This window comes from Empidonax traillii, unplaced genomic scaffold (genome assembly GCF_003031625.1).
Source record: "Empidonax traillii isolate 1590-97213 ecotype Southwest subspecies unplaced genomic scaffold, ASM303162v1 scaffold312:size2399984, whole genome shotgun sequence".
Lineage (NCBI taxonomy): Eukaryota > Metazoa > Chordata > Aves > Passeriformes > Tyrannidae > Empidonax > Empidonax traillii.
Window position 1 is genome coordinate 1780268 of NW_020955505.1, and position 18855 is coordinate 1799122.

The window sequence follows — 18855 nt, forward strand, 5'->3', positions numbered from 1 at the left end:
CTCCGCGGGGGTACAGCCGCGGGGCCGGCAAGGTGGGGGGCTGAGCCAGGCGGGAGGAGGCAGCGGTGGGAGCGGGTCCCTTCCTCCCGCTGGATCCTGCGGCTCACGGCTGAGCGGGATCGCTGCTCCCCCCCGGAGCTGAGCCAGGACGGGTGCGACTCCCTGTGCTCCTCCTGGGAGCACCTGGATGGAGATCTGCGTTGGGTGGGGGAAGCGGGGCAGAGAAGCTCTTTTGTACTTAAAATTACCGACTGGAAGAGTTTTTGTCTTTATTTATCTCTGTGTGTTCGGAAAAATTATTATAAGTTTAGTTATGTTGTATCTAATTTCTTTTTCACACTTGACAGTAGTTGTAGTAATTGATCCTGGTTTACCAGGTGTTGCTCTGTGCATCATGTTAGATAAATAGATAAAACGAGATAAATATATGCAGAAGTATCAGTGGTTTGAACAGTGTACTTGCTGCCTCTCTGATGGGTCTCCAGATTTCTTGTTGTTTACATTAATGTGTGTCCTTTTCTAGGGTCTTTACATTAATGTGTGTCCTTTTCTAGGGTCTTGTTCTGGGAGTCTACTCAAGTGAAAAGGATAATGGTGCTGCCCAGTTCACTAGTGCAGGAGATGCTTTTGATAGACTCGTATCTGGAAAGCTGAGAGAACTTCTGTCCCTGTAAGTGTGTGATAAGCTTCTGAAATTGATTAAAGTACTTACAAACACCAATGGGAACAATCCTTTTATTTTCATTATTAGTGTTTGTATCTGTATCACTGTCAGGCTCGTTATTTGCTTCTACCAGGCCAAACAGTTAGGAGGGTTATTCCCATGATAAAACTAAGCACTGAGGAAGCATGCAAGATGTTCATGGGACCTGTCCTGACTGTGACTGAGCACTGAGCCAAGCATCCCAGTACATTTGTGTGGCACACTGTGTGGTTGTGGAGTGAATGTAGTACCATAAGATTTATCACCAGTAAGAACTTTTGTATTGAAGGAATCCTTTTGTGTCCTAGATGTGGGCCACCTTTGAAGAAAGGCAAAACACGCATATTTCATGGTTTGCATCAGGTATGAACTTAGCATTTTTGTGTGGTAATTGATTAATGTGTGAAGTGCGCCCTTACATCTAATTTTAAGCTAAGTTCACTGCTGTGCTTTTATAAATGGCCTGCTCTTTCCCCCCCTCTTGCCTCTCTCAGCAAAAATGTAGTTCTCATTGAAGCCTCCTGTTCTGCACTACCCATGTTTGCATGGCCTTTTGCAAAGTCCTGTACTCCCTCTGGTGTGCTGCAAATTGAGAGAATGTAAATGAGTTTGCTACAAAAGTGCTCTACTCTGAATAGTTGCTTACTGAATTAGCTGAAACACTATTTTGGATCTGACTTCTACAGGCTCCCCAGGGAAGTAGTCTCAGAATCAAGCCTGCCAGACAGGACAATGGACAATGTTCTCAGGCACATCATGTGATTCTTGGAGTGTCAGGATTTGGACTCAGTGATCCTTGTGGGTCCTTTCCAACTCTGGATATTCTGTTCTACTGTGCTTCCCATGTCCAGGAAGAGTGAGTGCCTCAAGGGGTACCAGTAGGTGCAAAGACCTTCCAGACACAATAGTTCTAACACAAGGTAGTCCCATCGTAAGCTTTCATCAGAGGTGTCAAAGTCGTGTGCTTGAAACCTCTGAAAACAAGACATGGGACTGTTCTTCAAGCAGGACTTTGCCTGCACAGACACGGTAGATCACAGAGGTTTGAGATGGGGAGTCATCTGCTCAAAATCAGGCTTTTGGTGCCATTTGAGAAGCCCTAATACATCTAATGCACCCATGTGAAGCTGGCCAATATGATACTATTTGTACCTTTTTAGAATAGTAGCTAGGCCTAGGCAGGCATGTAGTGACACTATGTGTCCCTAAGTAACTGAATCTTACATTAGGGCTACTTAAATAACCTTAAATAAATTCATTTGCAGTGAGTATTGCTTACCATGTATAAATTCCTGTGTGGACACGCCATGCAGCTGACACTGGACTCAGTAAAAAGGCTCTCAGAAATGTAATGGAGATTGAGTGAGTGCACTAAGGATCCCATGATCCCAGTTCTGCATTCAGGATAGGCTCTGAAGTGAGTAGCAAATCTCTGCCAGAGAAGAGAGGAGAATTTGGCCTTACACACTCTTCTAAGTGTGTTGCAAAATTGTGATAACTAAACCAATGTTATGGAATCACTGACCTTCTGGAAAGCTAACACTTTCCACTTTATGGAAAGTTTCAGCGTCTTGTGGACTAAAAGATTTTACTACAGTGTAGTAGTTGGAAAGCTGATTGTTAGAGGCTGACAGAGATGGATGGGAAAGCCTAAGATTAACTTAATTTTTCTTCAGAGCTGTGGAAATACATATATATATATATATATGTTCACTATATAACTTCAAGTTTTATACAAATTTGACTTCCTTCTTATAAAGCTCCTTTAATCTTTGCTGCTTCTTCCTTTTTGCTTTCCTCTATCAGCTTATAAGGCATTTAGTCTGCTGTGCTACATTGTTTTCCTGAGTTCCGGAGAGGTGTACCTTTCTGCAGCTTTGGTTTGCTACCTGTCAAATCATGCCAGCACGGCTCCTGAGATGAGCTAATAGACTCAGCTTTCAAAGTGATTTTATTTCCTTGAATGTAGTACGGTGCCAGAAAGGTTACAGTTTTCCAGCTCGGTTCTGGCCTTTGTTGCAGCTGGAAAGCTGGATATGCTTTCCAAGGACTCTTACTTTTATGAGTATCAAATTTACTATTACTTTTATGAGTATCAAATTTACTATTACTTTTATGAGTATCAAATTTACTATGTGTTGAGCATAAAGCCCTATATGCTGCAATGCCCATAAGTATTAACTGGATAACAGAGTAACTGCCTGCATGTCTGTGGAAAATGATTAAGAGCACAGGACAGTGGCACCAGAGGGGCACTCTTAATGAAACATGCCTACTGTAGAAACAGTACTGGATGTATTTTAATGCTGTGCTTGGTTTGATTTGATTGGAAAGTAAAGTCTTTATAACAACTCTGCTGTAACAATAAGGAAAGCAAATCCATTTGTGTGTTGGCTTCATTTAGGACTTTCCGAGTGTGGTGGTAGTTGGCTTGGGTAAGAAGAATGCTGGAGTAAATGACCAAGAAAACTGGAATGAAGGCAAAGAAAATATTCGTGCCGCTGTTGCAGGTTAACTGTTAAATTTTCTGAAGCATTTTGTCTATAAAGCAATTGCAGTGGTGCAGCATGCTCCATTTTTGAAGAGCCAGTCTAGATGTGCCTGTGTTTTGAAATGCACAACTTACTGCCTGGTTTGGTAAATGCATTTACTTGTCACTGATATTCATGTAAATTTTTTCTTAGTGAGCAAAGAATTATGGAGCATGTAAATCAAATCTGCAGACAGGTAACTGCAGTTATTTGTATCAAATAACTTTACTAACCAGTGTGATACTGGAAAGGCACTTGTCTAATTACTACTTTGAAGCCTGAGAGCATCGTGGCTCGCTCTGTATTTAAGTATGCACGTATGTTTACTTCTGCCACTTAGTTCATAACTGAGATATTTGTGTTTTAAGCAAATATCTTTCACAGCATCAGCAGTATGGTTCAGTATGTTATCTGTCATAAGCAGAGGAGGCCTTTATTTTAATCAGGGATGACTGCTGCATCTAAGTGTGTATAAAACAAGAATAAAAAGAGTTCTCACTACAGAGTTTATAATCCTTGACTAGGTGACAGATGTATATCTGAATCTCTAGCCTGTAGCTACCAAAAGATTGTTAAATTATTTGGGTACAAAATAGAATTTATGGAATTTTTGTTTCTAAAAATGTGTAGAAACTCATCTAGAAGGAAGAGTAGTCATATTCTTGGCAAAAATATAAGTTATGGCAAATTTCTGCTACCTGTAGATAGTTGTAATTCATAGTACTCCAGAATGATAGAGCTTTGCTTTGCTATAGAATGAGCTTAAAGGAGTCAAAACAACTGTGAACTTTCTTTTTTATTCTTGTGAAATGCTTGAATCATTATATTGCATCAGGTGATATTTTTAGTCAAATTTGTCAGTATATGGTCATTAGCATTTTCAATTATTCTACTACACAATCTCTCTAATTGACTGACTTACAAACTCAGATATCTTGAGTTAAAATTATTTTTTTCCTTGAACTATCATAATGATCATCTCGGACACCTGTTTTGCTGTTCTGTGCAATACTTGGACTTCTAGTTCTGTGATGTATTTTTCAGTTGGCTGTAGGCAGATCCAAGACCTGGAGATCCCTTGTGTCGAAGTAGACCCCTGTGGAGATGCACAATCAGCTGCAGAAGGTGCTGTCCTTGGATTGCATGAATATAATGAGCTGAAGCAAAAAAAGAAACCTATAGTTACTCCTCAGCTTCATGGAAGGTGATGGCAAAGGAAAGCTTGCCTATTTATTTATTTATCTGTTTATTTGTTTATTTATAAAACTGTATGCATGGCATGCTTGTGCAGGAGAAAAGCAAAACTATAAGAATAGCAACGGTTTTCTCTCTTAACTCCTACTCATTTGAGTTGCCTGAATTATTTAACATCTCAAGTATATTTATAGTATTTGTTCTGTGTGTTTTGTTAGTATGCTATGTTGCAAGGTTAAGGGTAAATAAATGCTACTTCATAGAAAAGAAGGCCCAGGATAAAAATATAAGTAAAATATTACTCAAAGCATAGTTGTAACATACAAAGACTTTTGTTGGTATTGTGTGTCTAAATTGTGGAGCAGAGGTATTTCAAAGCCCATAAATGGATGAATCCTTTTGAGAATCAGGAAACGCTAATTGACACCAGACCATGTCACGGTGGATATTCTGCAAGTTCATTTGTCATATTTCCATTCACACACTATAATGCGAGAAGCTTGGGTGCTTCTGGTCTCTAAATAGACATCACTGTTACTTCATGGCAGAAAGTAGAATCAGAGCTTTGGTTTTAGAACAGCTAAACTCACAGTCAGAGTGGACTTTGAACATTCTGTATTGGGTATTCTGTCATGCAGAGGAGAGGTATTTCCTACGTATACTTTAAACAGGAACAACTTTCTTAAGAAGAAGTTAGTGAAACAAAATAAAAATTTCTTTATTTACAAATGTTTTGATAAGCTACGTGCAACACTATTCCCATTTTGTAACACAGCAGATAGTTTGGTAGCCAATTACATTTATATCAAAGAAACATTTCCTGAAAACAAAAATTTACAACTATTACAACTTAAGACACTGGAAGTAATTTTTGTATATAGTAATTTAGGTTGGAAAGGACTTCTGGAGGTCATCCAGTCCAGCTCCAACTTGAATTAGGGATAATCTGGACATTACATACAACTTTAAAACTCAGTCAGGTTCATCAGGCTTTTGTTTACTACATATTTTGTTATCTCCAGAGATGAAATTTCCACAACCTCACTAGGCTATCTGTTCTAGTGCTTAAATACACTCATGGTGATTTTTTTTCTTTATGTCCTGTTGCAGTTTTCCTTGTTGAATCTAGAGACCATCGTCTGTTACTGTCTTAATGTGCATCTCTGGGATGTGTCTGTCTTCACCTTCTCTATGAACCCTATTTAAGATTATAAGAAAGACTGCAATTAGCTCTTTTCTGAATTTTTCTTCTTTAGGTGAAACAAACACAATTGCCTTAGCTTCTCCTCATTTGCCATGTGCTCCAGCTCCCTACCCTTCTTAGAGGCCCTCCTTTACACTTTCTCCAGTTTGTCGTGTTGGCTTTGTATTCTGGAACTCAAAAGTGGACGCAGCTAGATGCAGCCTCACAAATGCTAAGGAAGTAAATAATTATTTCCCTTAATATGCTGGCTCTGCTCTAATCCCCAGCACGTGGTTGGCCTTTTTTGCTGCACTTATGCACTGCTTACTCCTCTTCATCTTGTCCACCAGGACCCCCAGGTTCTTTTCTGCAGTTTTGCTTTCTGCTTAGTCAGTGTCCAGCCTGACTGTTGTGTAGAGCTGTCCTGTCCCAGGTACAGGACTTTACCCTTTGTTAGACTTTTCAGTGTTCCCCTTGAGGCATTCCTCCACCTTGTCAAGGCCCCTGTGAATGGTGGCTTTACCCTCCCCATTTCACATGCTCCCCCCAGTGCCATGTTTGCTGGTGGTATACCTGTTGAAGTCCCTTAGTTACCTTTCCTACTTCTTGCCAGTTTCAGTTGTCAGCCGAGATTTGGCTTCTTAATTCCATACCTCCATATCCAGGCAATACTTCCATATTCCTCCTGGTTTCCTCCATCACTGTCCTGCTCTTTTGAGAGGTGGAATCCAGCTCAATGTCCTGCTTTGTGATATCTTGTAAAGCAAGTTAGTTTTTCAGTTCTGTCTCAGTAAAATGAAAGGGTTTGTACTGGTTGTCTTGCAAAGTAACTAAAGTGACTTCCCCATTTTTCTATGCAGGCAGCTCTGGGAACGTTTGCTCTGTCATTTGTTAGTTAAATGCCTCGAGTGCGCAGTGAAATGAGATCCAAATTCCACTCTTATGGCATAATCATATTTCAGTAAAGGGAAAACCAGAATTGGAGGCTTTATGTGGTAAATAAAAACTTTCAGGGCTGTTACAATTAATGTGATTACAAATTTTGGAAGGTGTGTTAATCTTCATGCTTAGGAATTTAAGCCAATCTCTGATTAGTAAGGATTAGGACAAGACCTAATGTATTGGACAGATAATTTTACATCTGTCTGCTCTAGGATTTTTCTACCTTTTTCTGAAGCATTTGGCACTGACTATAACCACTAGACTAGATGCACCTTGGATTTTGTACTAAATTCCTTATATTAAGATAATTACAATATTCTTAATTGCTCCAAATTAATGGTACTGCATTTTCAGAAAGGAGAGAATATATGAATGCGGACAACATCTTACTTTTGCAAATGTGTATAATCCTGATTATTGTGTGTTGTTGTTTAGTGCTGAAAGTGAAGGCTGGCAAAAAGGCGTTATCTACGCTGAGGGCCAGAACCTCGCTCGGTACCTTATGGAGGCTCCAGCTAATTATATAACTCCAATCAAATTTGCTGAACATATTGAACAGAAGCTCAGAAGTTTCAGCAATGTGAAGGTCCATATAAGGTAAATTCCAATGAAATGACTCCTTTACAGGGTAGGGGACCATGACAAAGATGAGCTACCTTCCAGGTTACTCAAGTCTGCAGTGGGCTCTCAGTTTCCCTCTGCTTCTTCAAATGACAAAAGGAGGGAGGGTTTGGGAAAAAGGCATGAGGGGTGCCCAGACTGCAAGCTACTCTCAGGATTAGAAAGTGAGCTGCTAGTTTGCAGAGGAAGCAATACTGTAATGCAATAAAATGATTAACTGTCAATTATTCATGCAGTCAATTACTGCTTAATTAACACTTGTGCTGTGAAAGGAAGGCTGATAAAGACTCAGTGAATAGATGGCAAATATTAGGTACCTTTTGTTTTCATACCAATTGGGTTTTAAACATACCTTTGCTGTTTTTATTGCTGTTACTGTCAGGGGTAAATATTTAAAAATATTGAGTTGGAGCCATAAAAGCCCAATTTGCTTCTTGCCCCTAAATAGCTACTTTCTATTCAGTGGAAATGAAAGTTGTGCAAGTCTTGGAGGCTGTTTTGTTGACAAGCAAAAGACTGAGGGAAATCAACTTTGCCTGTAGTTAACTGTCTTGCTAGCAGAAAGCTAAACTGTAACTTTCTGCAACATTGTTACTTCAAATACCATCTAGAGCCTGCCAGGCAAGTGGAAGTTTAAAATTTCTGATGCAGAAAATGTAGACAAGCTCTTGTTCTGTTCCTTGTTGTTTTGGCTGCTTTTTAAACGAGGCAAAACAAAGATCGAGAAGCAACTTTGAAGAATTATTTTTCTGCCTCACAAAAAAAGGTAATAATGATTGGATTTAAATTACAGTTTCCAAAATAACTAACTAAAATGAAATGGTTTGTGTACAAACCTTCAACATTTGTTATCTCTTAAAAACAATCACCTTGGTCAATGTGTCCAACTACAAAAAAAAAAAAAATTAATATATATTTCTATTCCAGACCAGAGTCTTGGATAACAACAGAACAGATGGGAGCATTCCTGAGTGTAGCTAAGGGCTCAACTGAACCTCCCATCTTTCTGGAGATTCACTATTTAGGGGCTGCTAATACAAATGACTCCCCGTTGGTATTTGTAGGAAAAGGAGTTACTTTTGACAGGTATGTATGCTAATGTTTTAATGACTAGAGGGGGGAAATGCTTTCCTGCTATTCATGTTCAACAGGGAGATGCTTTTTCTTTGCTCAGCACATCTTCCAATGCCATTCCATTGAACTTCCCTTAGATAGTAGCTTGTGCTGCCTTTTCTGGGGATGAAACAAGATTGGTTGTACAAAGGGATTGTAGGAATTGATATGCCATCATCTTGTAAGGGGAAAATGGAAATTCAGGGGGAAAGAACCAAAGAACATGCTATTTTTTGTTGTCCTGAGCAAATCTCTGGATAAAGAATTTACATGTTTAGAATTGCAGTATGTCACTGGACATCCAGATGATGCTTTAGGAAATAGTTCCTTATGACTGCTTTCCATGTTCTGTATTACTGAAGAATTTACCAGTCTATTCATCTTCCATAGATTGAGTTTACCAAGTGTACTGTTTTGTTCTTGTTTCATGCACTTCTACTATTATGAAGACCATTGAGTTAGTCCACTGCAGGTTATGAAGATTTTTATGGTCTCCTAATTATGAGGAAATAACTCAGGCACATTTTTTATCTGAAATGAAAACCCAGATACCTTGCTTTCAGTATGCTTACTAAGGTTGCAGGAGTATTTGAAAACACCAGGTCTAGCATTTACTGATATTTGGTGTTAAAACATACTTGTGGACAGAATATTATCAATATTATTATATCAATATGCAACACCAAACTCATACACATTGGGTGACGCTTTTGCTCTGTGTTCCAGCGGGGGCATCTCACTAAAGCCGTCATCAGGAATGGATGCCATGAGAGCAGATATGGGAGGGGCAGCAACTATCTGTTCAGCCATTGTGACAGCAGCTGCTTTAAATCTGCCTCTAAACATAATTGGTAAGTGTGTTTGTCGGAGAATCCAAAAATCTTAATTTTATGACATTTTGTAATTTTCTAGTATCAGCAGTGGTAATGGCCTTGTAGAAACATCCTGGGCTCTTGCAGACCTACTTCTCTCGTTCCCTTGCTCAGCTTCCTTTCCATTTTTATTTGCATATAAAAAAAAAACAACTTTGCTTGAATAAAAAATATATCTTTGCTTGAATAAAAAACTAGCTTTGCTTGAGTAAAATATTGCAACAACAAATTAAGATTTTGAAGGCATAATATTTAGACCTTAGGAGAGAAATTATTGCCTATAAACATATTCTCAGAGTTTCTCAAAGTCTTGATCCTTCGTTACAAGAAGGAATGTGGATATCTGTATAAGCAATTAAAATGAAAAGGAGTTAGCTGAGCTACCTCCATGAGTGTTTGCCTCAACTGAACAGGAAGAGGGATGAACTCTTATTTTCTCAGGTGAGTATCTCAGCAGAAAACTAAAACAAAAAAAACCCAGTCTGCTGATTCTGTTAAGTATGAGCAATGCTTATTTTTTTGTCGGGGGGGAAAAGGCTTATTTTTTCTGCAGAGCTAAAATTAAATGAGCTTATTCAGGAACCGTGGCAAAACCAGGTGGTGATGACATGTAACCCAATCTGGGATAAGTTTTACGTTTGAAAACCTCGACTTTGAGGGAACTGGTATTTTAGTTACTTCTGTGCTTCAACCAGTAGAGGGCAGCGGTGCACACACACATCCTCGCGGAATTCCTCACCTGAAAGTGTGACGGGAAGGGCCGACGGTGGAGCAAGTCTGTAGTAATTCCACTGGAGGGAGGTGGTAGTTGTGGTGGAGTGCATTTTATCCCATGATCTCATTTGCATTTGGAGCTTTGACACTGACCCTCTTTGCTCATCTCTAGTTGCTCCTTACAGTTGGAGTTACACGACAGCTCCTCAGACTGCTCTGGTCATTATGCAATGTTTGTTTATAATGAGCAGAGCTTGAATGGCTCACGGTGTTAATTTGAGAAGTGCTAATTTTCATTTCAGAAAGAAATTCCTTTACATGTGACCTATTATTTATATGTGGGAGACATAAAATGGTATTTATTGCTCCTCTAATCTCACTTGTCAGGGCATAAAGTAGAACTAAATCCTAATGTTAAAATTATGTAGGTGGGAGAGTGTGGTAGTGCATCATGCAGAGGAATTTCCCTGATTGAAAACCAGACCTCATATGTCTTTCAGTAACCAGATAAACTTTTGAGCATAAATTCAAGATAAGACTAGTATTGTTTTCTTAAGGAGGTGTTTGGGGTTTATCTGAGTGGGGTTTTTCCTACATCTTTTCTGAGAAGGAAACAAGTAATGTACTTTTCTATTTGTCTCTGAGGTTTGGCACCCCTCTGTGAAAATATGCCCAGTGGTAAGGCAAACAAGCCCGGGGATGTGGTTAGAGCCAAAAATGGAAAAACAATACAGGTATGCGTGAGAAACTTAGATTTTGAATACTTTCAGTGAATTGGTTTAATCAACGAAGTTATATGACTGCAGTCAAGAGTACATGTTTGAGGAAACCCTTTAAAAAGATAAGCAGTGCAAATGTACAGTTTTTTAAAAATGTTAAGAAGCATGTTATTAACTAGAAATTGCTATCATAAGTTTCTTTGAAATATAAATTTAGATTGAAAAGATGAGACACGTTTTATAAATTGCTAGGAAAAGCTGCAAAGTAAGGTCATTTACTGAGCATGCTAGAAAATCTCATTTTAGCACAAGAGGTTGTTACAATGCTTATAAATATAGGCTCTCAGTTTAAATGAATAACATTAATTGCTTCCAGCAGACCCTTCAGGACAATTCCTTGCTATCTGTATAAGACATAAGAGTATTAGTTTCCTGCTGATGTAACCAAGGTCTTTACGCTGCCAAGCTGCTCTGTACATTCAGAACTCTGAGTCATAGGGGCTGTTGGTTCAACTTAGCTTACCCAAAATACATATTTCATATTTATTACCAACTGTTCCATGCTCATCTAATAGATTAAATTGCACTGAAAGTCATCGTGCTGTAGATCACTGATTTAATGCATAAATATTTCTTTCTGTTTGGATTTCTGAGATTCTGCCCCTCCTGACTTGCTGAACCTTTCAGTTCCTTGAGGTTCATCTCCCAAAACTGAATTCAATCACCCTCTGCTCTGATGGAAAAAGACTAGACACATATTCTCCAACAAAGAAGAAAGTTGCAAGAAAGTGGTAGTAGCTCAGAGACATTGTGTAATTAATCTTGCAGAATTCATCATGAAGTTTTCCTGAAAGGGTAAAGGAGCAAATTGATTTTTTTTTTTTTAGAGGGAAGAACTTCTGAGATATAAAGAGAAAGCAGTGTAGCAAGGAACTGTTTCCAGTCATGTCTCCGTGCTTCTTTGTGGTACCCTCTCCTCCTCTGTGGTTTTCCTTGGCAATATCTCAGCCCCTGGGATTCCTGGGGCTTTGCTGGGCATGCCAGCCTGTGTGTTCCACGGGGGTACCGCTCCAGTCTCCAGGCTCTTCTGAGGAGTCAGCAGCATAGAGGCCCAGCATGCAGAGCAGGTTGCAGTGCTGAAAGATGACTTGACTTCAGCTACAGATCTGCTTTTATTTTGTAAACATAACTGTATATCAACACTTTTTCTTTTTTTCAGTGTAGTTTGAGTAAATTTTAATTACCTGAACTTCCTAGAGCCTGTATCCAACAGCTATTTAAGATAACATGTAAGAAATACATCAGTGAAAGGGATGTTTACAGTAGTTTTTCTGTTTTTTACCAATTTTGCTCTGAAGGTAGATAACACAGATGCAGAAGGAAGATTGCTGTTAGCTGATGCTCTCTGTTACGCCCACAATTTTAATGCAAGGGCTATTGTGAATGCCGCAACATTAACAGGTAAGCAATTTCCCTTCCCTGCGCATTTTGCCATCAGTTCTTTGCTACATATTAGGTGGGCTGTGGATTAGTTGCACAGTGTACATAAAACCAGCCTTAATTCTAAGGCAACTGAAATGATTTTACATGTTGCAGGACAACATTGCTCACAGCTTGTGCTCTAACAACCTGTGCAACTGCGCCGTGTCTCTGGGAGTGGGGGAGGGGACTGGCATGGAGGGGATGTGCTCAGCAGTGTCGATGATGCTGGGCTCAGCTGGCCCAGCCCAACTGGAACTAGAAGTGGGAAATCCTACGCAGATTTCAGTGTTTCTGCTCAATGTTTCCCTGTGCTTCCATTTCCGAGCTAAGCCCTCCCAGCTCCCAGGGCTGTGTGATGCAGAGACAGTGCCGTTGTGAAAGAATCCTGCTTGGTCCACGTGTCAGGGCCATGCTGGAGCCCAAACAGCTTCTCTTTGAGTGGCTTGCTGAGAGCCTGAGTTCTGACCTAGCCAGCGCCAGTTCTCCCATTACGAGAGCTAGCTCAGGTCTCCGTGATGGTAGATAACAGGAGAGTCTCCATCCTCTCCAGAACTTGTTTGACTGAAGTATCTCTTATTTTGTGTTCAGTTTGCATACTTTTAGGCAATATGAAATGTGTTTTAATTGCTTCATCCCTACAGTTGCATAATAGTGAAGTTATAAATTTAAACATTAAAAGAGCATTGTGTATGCATCTCATGCACACAGTAACAGGCTGTCATGGGTGAGGTGACTGTAGCTGAAATGAGAGCAAACACAGGAGAGTAGTTCAGATAGGAGTCCACTGTGTTGCTTAATGAATATGCTAAGCAAAATAATTCTTTATATAAATTCTCTACTAGTGCTTTAAATTATGTTTCATCAGTTCTACCAGTTCAAATTCTATGGAAAATTTCAAAAGATCGAAGGGAAACTGATTTTAAGATTGTTGGCTTGTATAAAAGTATTCCTGTTTGGGATCTTTGTGCACCAAGGAGGAAGGAGGAGAGCTCCTGTAAAAATTTCTTTGACATATCATTTTGTTAAACTACTTTTTTTCTTTTTTTTATCTCACTGAGAATTAAGTGTTGGTATTAGAGAAGCAGTTCTGTGGCATCAAATAGATAAATATGCACATAATCCCTCAGTTTTAGACATGGTTTAGTACTTTGATAAGGATTATTTTAAGTAAATTCATACACACTGTGTAAAAATCTATGCAAATGAAATTCACAGAGGTAAAGTATCAGCTCAAAAATTAGAGATCTATAAACTGGAAAAAATCCACTCACATTTTCTATATAGAAATAATATCTAGATCTTTTTTAGAAGATACTGTTATTGTTTAATACATCATCTTAGAAATATTGCTAAGAAACATCAAGCTGAAATAAAAAAATCTAGTTTCATGAGAAACAGAATTTTTATAATTTTTTGTCCTATTAGATTATGTGTTTCAACAGTGTTCAAACTTTTAAAAATATAAGTGTACTAAAGTCTTTAGGTTTTGCAGTCTGATTAATTTCCATTACTGATAATGGGATTTGAAAAGGGAAAGTTCTGTGAGCAGTAAGGATGCAGGGAATAACTCAGGTCCACCTTTGCCTTTGTCATATAAACTTGAAGGTGTGTTTCTATAGGGGCCATGGATGTTGCACTGGGATCGGCTGCGACTGGAGTATTCACAAATTCATCTTGGCTTTGGACTCACCTCTATGAGGTAGGCCATCTCCATTATTGTTAAATCATAATAGTAATAACTCAGTGATATGTTATTGAAAAGTTAGTACATTACTGAAAGGCTTTATGCAAACCTATAAGAGATTTTATTACATTTTGAAATTTCATAGGAATGATGTCAGTACTATATTTAATTGAAAATAATTAATGTTGACTATTAATTACTATCTCTTCAGTGAGGTGTGATATCATACACCAAACAGCATGCACATCATCTCAAGGATCTGCATGTTCCGATAAATTACTGCATATGCATAAGCTCTGGACTACTGACAGTAATTAGTTCATGTTAAAAAGATAATTGATCTTGCTTAACAACACTGAGACAGAAATTCAAAGAGGCCTTGTAAGTAGCTGAAGTGTGATGGATCAAGGAAACCTGTGAGGGGAAAGATTTGTGTTGTCAGGAAAAAGAAAAAAACGGATAAAAAAATGTGGTCTTTTGGTGTTGCCTTTTGGCTGACACCAGATTACCTAAAAAGTAGGATTACCTGTTTCGTTTTGCAGTGTATTCCCAAATACCTAATATTATATTGGACTGGATATTTTTAGACTGACCAAACCTAAACAAAAAAAATTTTGCCTAAACTATCACTATTCCGTTTTCAGGCCAGCATTTTGACAGGAGACAGAGTTTGGAGAATGCCTCTTTTTGAACATTACACAAAACAAGTAACAGACTGTCCTCTTGCAGATGTGAGTAACATTGGAAAGTACAGCAGGTAAGGTGAACCAGTATCTTTCATGTGCCCCTTTCTTTCAGTGTATTTATTTGTGTGCTGTTGGAGTTGCTTTTAGAAACAGTACATTTTTCTGCTTCCTGCAGAGCCGGAGGAGCATGCACAGCTGCTGCATTCCTGAAGGAGTTTGTGACTGCCTCTCACTGGGCTCATTTGGATATTGCTGGTGTGATGTCGAATAAAGACGAGGTGCCCTACCTTCGGAAGGGCATGGCAGGGCGGCCCACGAGAACCCTTGTAGAGTTTGCAGCTCGGTTAAGTCAAGACAGTCACAATGCCAAATAAAAATACTTGTTCTGAAATCATCCACTCTGCCTTAAGAAAAAGAATCTTTAAAGGTACTGTTCATAAATTAATGCCCCAAGCATATTTTCATTATGTTAATTAACTACAAATGCATTTTATAAATTATTACTTGGGTAAGATTGTCTCAACTTTGAGATTTGTCATCCCTTATTATGCAGCTTAAAATAAAAAATACTCTGTTCGAATTATTGAGATATTTAATATAACATGATAATGGAAAACATCAGGACTCCTACTTTATATGTAAAGGAAACATAATTATTGTAAACAATAAACACCTTATTTGGATGTATGTTTTGACTGAGAGAATGCACCATAGGAAATTGTAGCTGTGCCTCAGTTTTGGGTGAACTCTAGATGGTGTGAAAGGTAGCTCTGCAAAGTTGTTCATAAAAATGCCATTCTGACGTTTTTCCCTTGAAAAACTAAACCTGCTCTTGGTGTGTACCGAGGCAGAAAGGATGCTGCATCAGACATTTTAGGCTGTTGCAATTAGCATGATTAGCATGACTTCAGCACTGAATTATAGAGTTAGTTCTAAATGTGTCAGCAAAAGAGTATCTTGTAACTGTTTTTCAAAAAAATAATGAATGCAAGTTACTGTTTCATGGGGGTTTTTTTAGGAACTTGCCCCCATCTCACATACTTTTTGTCATCCTGTTGCTTCCCCCCTTCCCTGGTGTGAGACTGTTGGGCTCCCAGCAGGGACAGTATTCCTAGAATCAGTTCAAACATCAAACAGACTTAAAACGATGGAGTGATGTTGTTTTGACAGTTTGGGGGTTTGATTTGGTTTAGGGTGTTTTTTCAGGATTTTTTGTTAAACGGTGGTGTGTAACAAGAGATGCAGAACCAGTGCTTACCCAAGCTGGTGGCAGTGAGGTGCGGGCAGGGCAGACACTGGAGGAGGAGGATGGCTTTGCTGTCCCTGCTCTCCGTGTTACTAGGAGGGAAAGTAGTATCCTGGGGTCTGCTGGGAAGAGTGGCCAGCAGGTTGAGGGAGGTGATCTTCACTCTTTGCTCAGCCGTAGAGAGGCCACATCTGTAGTATTGTGTCCAGTTCTGGGCTCCTTGGCACAAGAAAGACAAAGAGCTACTGGAGAGGGTCCAGCGGAGGCCACAAAGATGATGAGGAGTCTGGAGCATCTCTCTTATGAGGGGAAACTGTGGGAGCTGGGCTTGTTTAGTCTGGAGAAGACTGAGAGGGGATCTCAATTATGCATATAAATATCTCAAAGGCAGGGGCCAAGAGGATGGTGACAGACTCTTTTCAGTGGTACCTGGCGGCAGGATGAGGAGTAATGGCCATAAACTAAAACACAGGAAGTGTCACCTCAACATGAAGAAGAACTTTACACTGAGAGTGGCAAAGTGCTGGAACAGGCTGCCCAGGGAGGTTGTGGAGTCTCCCTCTCTGGAGACACTCGAAATCGGCCTGGATGCGTTCCTGTGTCACCTGCTCCAGGTGTCCCTGCCTTGGCGGGGGGTTTGGGCTGGATGATCTCTAGAGGTCCCTTCCAACCCTGACGACAGTGTTTAACGCGGGTGAGCTCCCCCAGCTGGGGCTGCCCCGGAGCCCACGGGCCGCTCCCTGGGCGGGCGGAGCAGGCCGGGCCCGCCCCCGCCGCATGCGCCGCAGCCGCCATGGCGGGCGCGCTGGGCGGCATGTTCGGCTCACAGGCCCCGGGGCCGCCGCCGCCACCGGGGCCGCCCGGCCCGCCCGGCCTCATCCCGCCGCCCGCGGGGCCGCGCAACCCCAACAACACGCTGGTGGACGAGCTGGAAGCGTCCTTCGAGGTGAGCGGGGGGAGTCGCGGGCGGGCGGGCGGGCGCTGCCCTCCCGGCGCCGCCCCCCGCAGGCGCTGAGCGCGGTGCTTCCCTGTCCCGCAGGCCTGCTTCGCCTCGCTGGTGAGCCAGGACTACGTGAACGGCACGGACCAGGAGGAGATCCGCACCGGTGAGCCCGGGGGGGCAGCTGAGGGTCGCCCCTTCCCCGGTGGAACGCTGCTCACAGCAGTGGGAGGAAAGGAACCCACCCGGGAGCGGGATCTGGTCGGGAGGTCCCGAGTGCCGGCTGGCTCCGGGAGTTGTGTGGGGTTAGACTGACGGGTGCATGGTTCCAAATCCATGGAGCTCGTGTGATGCATTGGAAAGCTGCATGGAGCGGTAATAGAAAGTGGGAAAGGACAGCCCGGGCTGCTCTGTAGTGATGCTTTAAGGCTTGAGTGATGCACCTCCGTGGAGGCGGAATAAATACTGAACTGCTATTATACAGGAGTTTGGAAAGTGGCCTTGACTGCTTAGAAGTGTACTTGTCCCTGAAAATTTTTTGAAGCTTGACTCTTAAGTGCTGTTTCAAAAACGGCCTACATACTTTTGAAAACTCCTTTCTGGATATTGAGTCATATTGATATGCTGGGATACAACAGCTTTCATTACTAAATCAGTAGTGTGTAATATAGGAATTCTCCTCAATATGCTCATATTTGAGAACCCTACATTGAGCTTCTTGCTTGGGCGTGCAGAAATGTTTTCTTTATCCAACCAAGTGCTATGAATTATTTTATTATTCCTTGTTATCGTCAGACATGTAATAAAACTTGGAAGTGTTGTTGTCTTGCACCTTTAAAAGAAGTTCTGAAAGTCTACAGAACAGTGTCTTATATGGAGACTTAATGCACATCCTGGTTTTATAAACATGTCATTAATAAATATATTATACAAATATGTAATTTTAGATATTCTGAAGATTTTCTTTCTAGAAAGTACTGTGAATAGTGTTTTTAATAGCAAGCAGACCACTACTATTATCATACTGAAGTCTTATTTTTTTGGAATCTGTTCTTTCTTTTTTGCTATATATGTTTAGGTGTTGATCAGTGTATCCAAAAGTTTCTGGATGTTGCAAGACAAACTGAATGCTTTTTTCTACAAAAGAGACTGCAGCTATCAGTCCAGAAACCAGAACAAGTCATTAAAGAGGTACGTTTAAATTAATTCACCTGTCTTGTGCTAGATGAGATGAACTGTGTATGTTAATCACCTTGTTCACATTAATTTTGGGTTTCTCAGCATGATGCTTTACCTTAACTTGGTAGAACTTGACTGTTAACATAACTCTCACTGTGATCCTGGAGAAGACGGATGCCTCCTGCTCTGTGGAATGTTGGAACACAGCTGGTAATTTCATTGGAAGAGACAAATCAGTTAGTCAGATTTTGTTGGAAGTAGTGATCTCTGAAATATGTGATTTAGGGGAATGGCACTAGTTCATTTGCAGTGCTCTCTCTCTGTTTCACTGGACACTTTTCCATTATTCCACTATAAGATCAGCTTGAAAACTCAAGCTAAAACACTTACATGCTCTTTATGTTAGGTGGTTGCTCTTATGAATACCATCTATTTACTAAAACACTTTTTTTCATCTATAGGATGTTTCAGAATTAAGAAATGAATTGCAGAGAAAAGAAGCATTAATTCAGAAGCATTTGAGTAAACTGCGACACTGGCAACAGGTCCTGGAAGACATCAGTGTACAGCACAAAAAGCCTGCAGAAATGCCTCAAGGTCCCTTAGCTTACCTGGAACAAGCATCTGCAAATATTCCTGCTCCAATGAAGCAAACATAATCTTCAGTTTTACATAGCTCAGTATTTTCAGTGGTGCAGAGCAGTGGTGTTCTTGCTTTGTATGCTTTTTGTATAATGTAATTTGTACTACAAATATAAATAGTTAAAACAAACCAAATAAATGATCTTCTTTTTTTCTTTCTTTTTTTTTTTTTTTTTCCAAAATTATGGACTGGTTTTATATTTCAGTGGAAAATATTCAGAGTTGCTGTTCAGGATGCTTTCTGACAGAAGTGTGTCTCCTGGAATGCATCCTGTTCATTCTAGAGAGGGTGGCCCTACTTTTTCCTCTGTCTTTGCTGTTATGATAAAAATACTTGCAAAGATAAGTGTTTGATTTTACTGGAAGATTTAAATGTTTTGTGATACAGTAATTATCCATGAGTA

The 18855-nt window shown here is 40.2% G+C and overlaps 2 protein-coding genes across 2 annotated transcripts in view; both read left to right on the plus strand.

Annotated features, from left to right (window-relative positions):
• The window catches only part of LAP3 (leucine aminopeptidase 3), a 15716-nt gene extending 589 nt beyond the window's left edge, over positions 1–15127 (plus strand). Inside the window, exons 2-13 of the mRNA XM_027891252.1 lie at positions 555–670; positions 1012–1066; positions 3108–3213; positions 4279–4438; positions 6989–7150; positions 8102–8260; positions 9014–9138; positions 10519–10607; positions 11951–12053; positions 13694–13773; positions 14403–14515; positions 14620–15127. Coding sequence (XP_027747053.1) covers positions 555–670; positions 1012–1066; positions 3108–3213; positions 4279–4438; positions 6989–7150; positions 8102–8260; positions 9014–9138; positions 10519–10607; positions 11951–12053; positions 13694–13773; positions 14403–14515; positions 14620–14818 — 1467 coding nt within the window. The 3' untranslated portion in view covers positions 14819–15127. The remainder of the gene's footprint in view (positions 1–554; positions 671–1011; positions 1067–3107; positions 3214–4278; positions 4439–6988; positions 7151–8101; positions 8261–9013; positions 9139–10518; positions 10608–11950; positions 12054–13693; positions 13774–14402; positions 14516–14619) is intronic.
• Positions 15128–16466: 1339 nt separating this feature from the next.
• Positions 16467–18618, plus strand: MED28 (mediator complex subunit 28). The gene is made up of 4 exons (XM_027891207.1): positions 16467–16636; positions 16730–16796; positions 17709–17821; positions 18271–18618. The coding sequence occupies exons 1-4, from the start codon at positions 16484–16486 to the stop codon at positions 18466–18468; spliced, it is 531 nt and encodes a 176-aa protein (XP_027747008.1). The 5' UTR covers positions 16467–16483; the 3' UTR covers positions 18469–18618.
• The last annotated feature ends 237 nt before the right edge of the window (positions 18619–18855 follow it).